General features: G+C 44.9%; 1 protein-coding gene across 1 annotated transcript; it reads right to left on the reverse strand.

Moving 5' to 3' along the window:
• Positions 1 to 2,411: 2,411 nt before the first annotated feature.
• On the reverse strand, positions 2,412 to 7,149 carry LOC309547912 (major histocompatibility complex class I-related gene protein-like; the record flags this gene model as incomplete). The annotated part of the gene is made up of 4 exons (XM_082247912.1): positions 2,412 to 2,423; positions 2,495 to 2,604; positions 5,494 to 5,751; positions 6,921 to 7,149. 4 exons carry the CDS (start codon positions 7,147 to 7,149, stop codon positions 2,412 to 2,414), a joined length of 609 nt encoding a protein of 202 aa, XP_082104038.1.
• Between the last annotated feature and the right edge of the window lie 3,202 nt (positions 7,150 to 10,351).

Below are 10,351 nucleotides of genomic sequence, written 5' to 3' on the forward strand. Positions count from 1 at the left end.
TGACAATGACCCAAAACATAGGGCCAAGGCCACAAAGGAGTGGCTCAAGAAGAAGCACATGAAGGTCTTGGAGTGGCCTAGCCAGTCTCCAGACCTTAATCCCATAGAAAATATGTGGAGGGAGCTGAAGGTTCAAGTTACAAAATGTCAGCCTTTAAAACCTTAATGACTTGGAGAGGATCTGCAAAGAGGAGTGGGACAAAATCCCTCCTGAGATGTGTGCAAACCTGGTGGCCAACTACAAGAAACGTCTGACCTCTGTGATTGCCAACAAGGGTTTTGCCACCAAGTACTAAGTCATGCAAATCAATTTATAACTTTTCTTAAATACATATACATACTGTATACAGGCTATAATCCTTCCACTTTATAAAACTCTGGTCCGACCACATCTGGAGTATTCTGTCCAGTTCTGGTCGCCAGTCCTCAGGAGGGATGTGTTGGAGCTGGAGAGGGTCCAGAGAAGGGCAACTAAACCAATTAGGGGATTGGAGGACCTTATTATGAAGAGCGCCTGCAATCACTTGATTTATTCTCCCTGGAGAAGAGACGCCTGAGAGGGGACATGATAGCAATTTATAAATATCTCAATGGTGATCTTGGCATAGAAAAAAAGCTATTCAGTCGAAGGGATTGCATGAGGACTCGAGGGCATACAATGCGATTAGAGGAGAAGCGTTTTAACCTCAGTCAACGAGGCGGGTTCTTTACTGTTAGGGCTACAAGATTGTGGAATTCTCTACCACAAGAAGTGGTTTCTGCGGGAAGTATGGTGGCTTTCAAAAGACTCTTAGACGTACATCTCAAGGATCAGAACATTCAGGGGTATGTGAGATGATTACAGCCACACACACCTACACAGGTTGAACTGGATGGACTATTGTCTTTATTCAACCTCACCTACTATGTAACTATGTAACTATGTAATTTTTCTGGATATTTATGTTGTTATTCTGTCTCTCACTGTTTAAATAAACCGACCAATAAAATTATAGACTGATCATTTCTTTGTCAGTGGGCAAACGTACAAAATCAGCAGGGTTCAAATACTTTTTTTCCCTCACTGTAATATTTTTACAGCTTCCTTAGTTACTCTGTGTGTCCCTACATCCTGATAATATGAGTTAATTGTGGCCGCGCTAGGGGATCCCAGCCTGGCCATGGGGGTGAGCGCTGTGGTTGTGGTATTCACAATGTGTGTGAGTGTCTGATAGCTAACGAGCGGGGGCGGGCGCTCGCCCCCTACAGCCTCCTGAGCGAGCGACATAGTACTACGTCACTTTGCCCAGGAGCGGCTGCCTGCCGCAGTAAAACTGCGGCGGGCGGTCATTATGTGCTTAATAAATGTATGTTTTTATTTGAATTGACTTATCAAAGCTCCTGAAGAAGCATCTTCATGGTCACGAAACATGTTGAGCGGAATATATGACCAGAAACTCTAAAAGACACACATGAGGACTGTGTACCCCCAATTTTGAGGATTTACACATGTGGATGTATTGAGATTTGTATTACTAGCATCATCTACATTACCTTATCCTCTAGGGGCGCCACATGTCGTCCAAAATAATTTTAGGCTTTGGTTTTTTTCTTCATTCTACTAATTTCCTTTTTCAGGGCTTTTTTTCTCAGACAATAGGTGCAGGAACTCTCCTCTTTCCGAGGTACTCCTTTTCTCTGGCCCTACCCACCACCGAGCACCATTCCTTGGTCCCACCTCTGAGCACTATTCCTTGGTTCCACCCCCAACCCACCTCCGAGCACCAATCCTTGATTCCATCCCCTACCCACCTCCCAATACTGCCCTTTTAGACAATACAGAACCAAATATAATTGTGTGGTGCTAAGTAATTTGTACATAATTTGGGAGTGATAACAAGAAAGGTAGTAAAATAGATCCCCTGCAGCCAGCAACAATAGATCCTCCTAACAATGGACCACAAATACCCCCCCCCCCCCCAGGAACAATAGACTCCGGCAGCAACAACAGATCTCCCTACAGCTAGCATCAATCGACCCCTCCCTCAACAGTAGATCTCTCCCAGCAAAAACTGACCCCCCCAGCAACATAGAACCCATCCCCAGCAACAATAGATCCCCCACCAGCAACAATAGACCCCCTTGCTAAAATATATCCCCTCCAGTTAGAGTAGATCCCCTCACAGCAAGAATCAATAGACCCTGTAGCACACCCCAGCACCCCTTACCATTACATACAGTCAGTTCTGGAGGTGCCGGAACTGCGTTCCCCCGTATTCCCGCTGAAAAAAAGCCCTGTCCTTTTTGTATTATGTGGAAACATTTTAATGCAGATTAATAAATTGTTAACATTTGATGGTAGGTGCCTTTTAAAGTCCATTATTTCTCCCAGCATTTCCCCAAACTCCTGGATCCTTGGTCCAGCATCTCAATCAATTTGATTCCTAGAAAAAAACGTTTGTCTTATTAGAAAATGTATGAATTTGAGAGACATCTAAAAGAGCGGGAGACTTACCTTCCCTTTTCGGTGATGATAAATTTGGAAAGACACCAGGCTCAATATTACTATCATGACCAGAGCCACGCGGACAGGAATGAGCCGCACATACAGGATGGATGAGGGATCTGTGAGGGAAATAGACAATATAGAGAGATAAGGGGGGACATCTTGACCACATGGCTACTGTACAGCACACAGAAGATAAAGAAGAGATCTTCGTATGACTCAAAGGTTGTCAATGCTGTGCTGCCACAAACCGCTCAGCGTCTGCCTCCCCTCTCTGCCAATCAGTGCCGGGACAAGGTCATCTGGTGCCCAGGGTGAAGATGGCAAACTGCGAACCCCCCGCGCCCAGGGTATAAAGAAAAAGTCAGTGTCATTTCAAAACCATAGATGCCAATGTTAAAAACAAGGAGCAATGCCATGTCAAGCTGACCAAGATTTCCTATAGATGCCAATGTTAGACAGGGAGCAGTGCCATGCCAAGCTGTCCAAGATTTCCCATAGATGCCAATGTTAGACAGGGAGCAGTGCCATGCCAAGCTGTCCAAGATTTCCCATAGACGCCAATGTTAGACAGGGAGCAGTGCCATGTCAAGCTGACTGAGATTTCCCATAGACGCCAATGTTAAAAACCGGCAGCAGTGCTATGTCAAGTTGACCAAGATTTCCTATAGACGCCAATGTTAAAAACCGGGAGTAGTGCCATGCCAAGCCGACCAAGCTGTGCTGGTCCTAGCAAGCAAGAGGGTCATCGAGGTGGGCGGGGAGAGAGGAGGCGGGCAGGGAATTCGGAGAACTGAAGGCAGCCTGACAGGAATCTTCACTGAGTGAAGCACAATGCCGGACGTTGATCCGGCACTGACTTCATCCCCAGGAGCCTCTCATGGGGCCCCCCACTGGTCCCGGGCACTCAGTCAGATGGGTCAGTCCGCCCCTGGTATGAACTAACACACCAGGCGGGCGGGTGAGTGGCCGCTAATGGCTGCCTGTAACGAAGTGAGCCCTTCACTTCCCTGTCAGTGGAGATACCCGCCTGACAGGGAAGTGAAGGTCTCACTTCGTTACAGCTATTAGCGGCCGCTCACCTGCCTGCCCGGTGTGTTAGTAGTCACACACACTTCACCTGTGCTGCACTGCACCCCCCTTCCTCTACTAAATGGTGCCGCCCAGGGCACCCGCCCCTTCCGCCCCCCCCCTTGTACCGGCTCTGCTGCCAATCCCCACAGTGGCTCTTGATTGCCCAGCAAATCAAATTCAAAATACTAACCACAACATACAAAGCCATTCACAACTCTGCCCCGAGCTACATCACCAATCTTGTCTCCAAATATCACCCAAATCGTCCTCTCCGCTCCTCTCAAGACCTCCTACTCTCCAGCTCCCTTGTCTCCTCCTCCCATGCTCGTCTCCAGGATTTCTCCAGGGCCTCTCCCATCCTCTGGAACGCTCTACCTTAACCCGTCCGGCTATCCCCTACTCTAGCTGCCTTCAGGCGATCCCTGAAAACTCATCTCTTCAGGGAAGCCTATCACACCGCCAACTAATCTTCCATCAGCTCATTCCCTACTCTTACCTCTTGTAACACCTGCCCCACCCCCATTAGATTGTAAGCTCTTCTGAGGCCGCGCCAGGAGACGTCCTCTGACGAAACGCGTAGGGTGGAGTATAATACGTCATACGTCACATCCGGTTTTTGGAGCCCGGGCCGTGGAACGCGGAAGCTTCCCAGCTAGCACGCTGATCTATAGCAGCCGATACTGTGAGTTATTACGTATCCTTGTTCTATTGACTGCATTTATACCTTACTTCATGGGGTTTCCTTTTTTCACTTGAGCACATAGAGAACCTGCCCTTTGCTCATCTGGACTGGTGGGAACCCCGAATATTCTTTCCAGCTTTGCTATATTGCCAAACCAAGCAAACAGGTCGTATATAAGTTGCGACACCTAGTGGCTACACTGGTGTACGCACTTTTTTCCATTCTTATTGGAACTTTGTTTCTATTAATTTCAACAAAGTTCCTTCATGCCCCGTTCACACTGGGGCGATTGGACTTCCCGGGGCGACCTCACAGGTCGCGGCGCGCTGCTCGCACCGCGACCTCGGAACGGCCGGCACGGACTTCATAACATTGAAGTCTATGCAGGTCGCTCCGGGTCGCCCCAAAGAAGCTCCAGACCCTTTTTCTAAGTCGGAGCGACTTGTGTCGCTCCTATTAGAACGGGTCCGCAGCTTCTCTATGGAAGGCGACCTACGGCGACCTGACAGGTCGCCCCAGTGTGAACGGGGACTCACTATCTTGCACTCAGCACTTTCAGGAAGAAGTATTTATTTATTTATCTTCACCTTTATACATCAATTGTATACTTTGGGAATACGGTGAGCACCATAGCCTCACTTGAACCTGCACTGTACATTATTTCTGTTTTGGAATAAAATTTATCACCGTTTTCCTTTATTTATTTATTGCACTTAGCACTTCATTTATTTATGGTACATTGTCTGGTCTAGGACAAGAATTGAGTACCTTCCCCAGTGGAGTGGGACCATTTCATCACTTGTGCACTTTATATTTATAATTAGACAATTTTTGTTTTGTCACTTGGGCACTTTATTTTTAAAGCTACACAATTTCTGGTTTCACTATTGGTCTGGTACACCATTCGTTTTTAGCACTTCATTGTCGATAGGTAGCGCCTTTATCAACCTCCTTGTTTTCTATTTCTTCTGAGCAGGGCCCTCTAAATCCTCTTGTATTTTATTGTATTGTACTGTATATGTTCTGTCTCCCTCTAATATTGTAAAGCGCTGCGTAAATTGCTGGCGCTATAGAAATCCATAATAATAATAATAATCTCACCATCATTGATGAGAACATGGTGGAGTCAATGGGCTAGTAGACTTAAACTTGAGTTGCATATAATCTGAAGAATTGGAAATTTCTGTCTATGTTTCATCTTCGCTAACAGACAATTTATGTAAAAGTTCAGCCCCTGTAACACCCTGCTCACCATATCGGTAAAGGACGGTATGTAGTGTGCTGTGACCCAGGTGACAGGCCACGTTCTCTCCTTCGGTCTCCTTGGTCAGGTTCAGTACGGACACCTTGGTGAAGGTTCCATCCTCATTCTCTGTAAGGTTCTCATGGGTCTGTTCTTCAACCAAAGGGATGCTCCAGAACATGTTCAGATCTGGAGGATAAAACCCCTCCGCCTGGCAGATCAGAAGATGATTCTCAGTGTCCTCTGTCAGGGTCACTACCGGGGTGGCTGGAAATTAAAACAAATAATTGGGAAGAAAAAAGATAAATGTAAAATTCAAAAAACTTAGAAAAAAACTGGCAATGCCGACCACAAATAGAAGCCTAAGAGTTCACAATATGGCTCAGAGACTGGCTGTGAGAGGACATCAGAGTGTAAGCCCCTCTGGTACAGAGACTGATGTGACTGTGGGGGGACATTAGAGTGTAAGCCCCTCTGGTACAGAGACTGATGTGACTGTGGGGGGACATTAGAGTGTAAGCCCCTCTGGTACAGAGACTGATGTGACTGGCTCAGTGATCTCTGTACAGCGCTGCGGTATATGTCAGAGCTATATAAATGTATAATAATAATAGTGTGTGACTGTGGGGGAGGGGACATTAGAGTGTAAGCTCCTCTGGTACAGAGACTGATGTGACTGGCTCAGTGATCTCTGTACAGCGCTGCGGTATATGTCAGAGCTATATAAATGTATAATAATAATAGTGTGTGACTGTGGGGGGACATTAGAGTGTAAGCTCCTCTGGTACAGAGACTGAGGTGACTGTGGGGGAGGGGACATTAGAGTGTAAGCTCCTCTGGTACAGAGACTGATGTGACTGTGGAGAGGGGACATTAGAGTGTAAGCTCCTCTGGTACAGAGACTGATGTGACTGTGGGGGGACATTAGAGTGTAAGCTCCTCTGGTACAGAGACTGATGTGACTGCTCAGTGATCTCTGTACAGCACTGCGGTATATGTCAGAGCTATATAAATGTATAATAATATTATGGAGTGACTGTTCAGGGGACAGTAGACTGTGTATATATAAAACCTTAGTTTGACAAATATCAGAACTTGAAGCATTCATGCAGGCTAGATGAGGTGTCCCAGGATACTTCCTGCACTATCTAGTGTCCAAAATGTGGTATAGATCAATGAAATCCCTCAATGAGAAACTATACTGCATTTTGGCCACTAGATAGAGGTGACAATCATAGGAATTAATCTATTACGAAAACATGGTTAAATTTAGTCCAGGTTGCGTAAATGCTTCTGACAGTCATCCAGTTTTCGTTTTCTATATAGACCCCTTAAATTTCAGGATTTTTGTCTGTTTTTGGCATGGTTGTTTCTAATGTTGCTTGCAATCTCCAAATCCTTCTTCACCAAAGACACCCTTCTCTACAGCTTTTTACCTGTGATCATAAGATGTGTTCCATTCCCCTTGTAGGATTCCAGAGAGACGTCCCGGTATGAGCAGATGTAGAGTCCGTTGTCTCTGGGGGTGACGGGAAAGATGACCAGAGAACGAGGCGTGATGGTGATCCTGGGTGTGTTCTCCAATATGACCTCCTGAGACCTCCTTAGTTTCCAGTATGAGTGGAGCATCTCCACCTCCTCATCACCGCTGATATTACAGAACATCTGAGCTCTCTCACCCATGGACAAAAGAACAACTGGCGGATGCTGGACCACCGTCACTGAGCCAAGGTCTGCAAAGATATTCCACCATTATATATATGAAAATTCTGGCCTTATGGAGTCAGGTGTGGTACACAAGAAATAATATGAAAGGATATTAAAGAGATTGGGTGGAGTTCCAAGAGCTCATAGTCATTTTTATCTCATCAGTTTTGATGGGTGCAGACGGTTCAAGACAGTTTTCGGAATGTTATGGCTGATCAGTGTAAATTTAACTTGAAGGGTTAGAATTAGGGTAGAGATTGTGACTTCATCCACCCCTCCTCTCCACATTGCCCAATAAGAGATTATCCAGTATTTATTGACTAGTTACGGGAGGGATGGGAGAACCAAGGCTTGTTTCTTTCAGGCAGGGGAAGTTCCTTCACTTGCAGCCTCTCTGGAAGGTGACACACACAGCTTACTGAATGAAGTCCATGCTACCACAGTGCATGATTGCAGCATTCCCAGTTACTAGACAACAGGGCCGCCATCAGAAATTTTGGGGCCCCTTACACAGCTTTAGGCCTGGGCCCCTCCGGGCCTGACCACCAACATTTCGCAGGGCCCGCCCTCTGGCCGTCCCACAGAATCCACCCACTGGCCATCCAACCGGGTCCTTCAGTGCACCCACTTCTATTTTAACACTCTCTTACAACTTAATAAATGAAAATAAATCCAAGCCAGCAAAGAGACATCCCCATATATTCAGCAAAAAGACATCCCAATCCAGTAAAGAGACAGCCTCATATATTCAGCAAAGAGACATCCCAATCCAGTAAAGAGACAGCGCAATCCAGCAAAGAGACATCCCTTCAGCTGCATCGGCTTACTCTGCAGCTGCCCTGCTTTAGCAACTGCTAGTTACTACAGCAGCAACAACTCGGTGTCGTTGGTTGGGGCCTGGGCCCCTTGGAATGCCCGGGCCCCCTACATGTGTATGGGCTGTCCCCCCCTGATGGCTGCCCTGCTAGACAATTATAACATGTGGAGCATCAGAGTAAACCAAGCTGGTCCACAGTGAGTCTTTTGTGGGCATATATTCCTGGAGTTCAGCTTTAAGTAACGGCACAGTTACCACCAAATAAACAGGCCCATAGTAGAAGTGTAAACATTTCTCTGATCCAAAGGGGTGTACAGATACATGAGCTGAAGGGGTTAAAGTCAGTCTAGTGTTAGGATTAGAGGCATGGTTGAGGGATAGGTTTAGGGGTTAGGGGGAAGTCCTGGTTGGAATTTAGTCTTTCAGAGTTAGGGTTAGAGGCAGAGTTGTATAAAGTACTCGAAACCCATACTTGAGTAAAAGTACAAGTGCTCAATCAAAAAGTGACTTGAGTAGAAGTACTAAAGTATTCAACATTTTTTGTACTTAAGTATTGCAAGTAGTTTTTTTTTTTTTATTTTGCTACTCAAGTACTGAAAGTAAAAGTACCAGTATTTTTTAAAAAAAAATTGCTACTCAAGTACTGAAAGAAAGAAGTCAAAAGTGTATTAAAGTTAAAGTTATTAAAGAAAGAAGTCAAAAAAAGTCAAAAGTACACATGACATTATGCATATTTTTTTGAGCTTCATGAAAGCTGCCATCTACTGTTCTGGCAGTGGTAATTTTTATAATAGTAACGAGTAACTATGCAGCACAAAAAAAAAATAGTAGAAGTATTGAAATCATCGAAAAAATGTAGCGAAGTAAAAGTGGAAGTAGGAGAAAAAAATTCTACTCTAGGAAAGTACAGATACCGCATTTCCGTACTTAAGTACAGTAGTGAAGTAGTTCTACTTAGTTACTATACATCTCTGGTTAGAGGTTAGGTTGGGATCTAAGGTTGGTTAATTAAGCTGAGGTTCAAATTTAGAGTTAGAGGTCAGAAATGTTATCATGACTTTAAAACATATCTAAGGCCGAGGAAGTGAGAGGAAATCTCTCTAGGTAAGAGAAATTTCCTCTTAGAAGATTTACCCTCTATTCCTGTTCTGGTGACAGCTCAATATTTTGGATTTCCCATCCCTTTCCTTCCTAGTAACAATGGGCATTAGGACAAATAGAGGACAAATCTTCCTGGTGGGAATAGAGCCCAATACCTGAGAGAGTCCCTAACATTTCCCCACTCCATCTAAATTAGATCATTTGTGTGTCAGTGCCATATTTATGCCTTATGAGGAGTAGATGTGTGTGTGTGTGTGTGTATATATATATATATATATATATATATATTTATGAGATATTGGGTTTTGGTTTTTACTAATAATTTGATATAAGTTAAATTAAGTTAATTTTTGTGAATACAGTCTGCAGGCGTGAGTAATTGATTTACCAAGTCCTTTCGAAGTGCAGGAATGTTAGGTTGGGCTAAACATGCGTGTGTCCCTAAAGTAGTTCTGCCATTTACCCGTCGTAAACTTGTATGCGAGAAAGGACAACACCTTAAGTTCCTTTTCGCAGACTTTATGGGACCGAGGTAATAATTTACCACAGGCCGTTTCACTTCAATCGTTATCTCTGCCTTCACTTCAAAGACGCTCTCTTTAGGTATACAATGAAGGTGGCCATCTGTTGAGGTATGGACAATTTGCCCAGGGTATGACCATGCATATCTAATGCCCCATTCAAGAGGAGGTTACCTGGCATTTTCTCCCCCCCCCCTCCAAAGAGGAGGTGCTAGCGAGGGTCTGAGTTATGCTAAGCTAGGAGAGGAGGAAATTGTCTCCTGGGTGAGATATGCCCAGAGGGAGGAGAGGGGTAAGATAGCTTCACCAATCGGAATGGCCCTATGCAAGTCTATGATATATAGGTGTATATTAGTTCAAGTTTTAAACAGAGAAGGTAGAAGGAACCATTGACCTGAGAAAGGGGACCCCCATATCATATAATACCACTGTGATGTCTGTCTTGCTGTTCATATCATAATATTGTGAATATCATGCTCTGTATTCGTTCATTTAACCTATGATTATTTTCCCTTTTCTGTACTATAGATAGATTGCTGTGTATTAGTTTAGGCGTCCTTGCTATTTACCAATACATTTCTGTTGTTGTGTTAAGTCTCCATTCACACTACGTCGCTCCGACTTATGGGGCGACCTGTGAAGTCGCGTGCAACGCAACGCGACTTTGGCGCGACTTGCACGGACTTCATAAGATGAATGTCTATGCAAGTCGCCTCCAGGT

The sequence above is a fragment of the Pelophylax lessonae genome (genome assembly GCF_965119305.1).
Source record: "Pelophylax lessonae genome assembly, chromosome: 2".
In the NCBI taxonomy this organism is placed as follows: domain Eukaryota; kingdom Metazoa; phylum Chordata; class Amphibia; order Anura; family Ranidae; genus Pelophylax; species Pelophylax lessonae.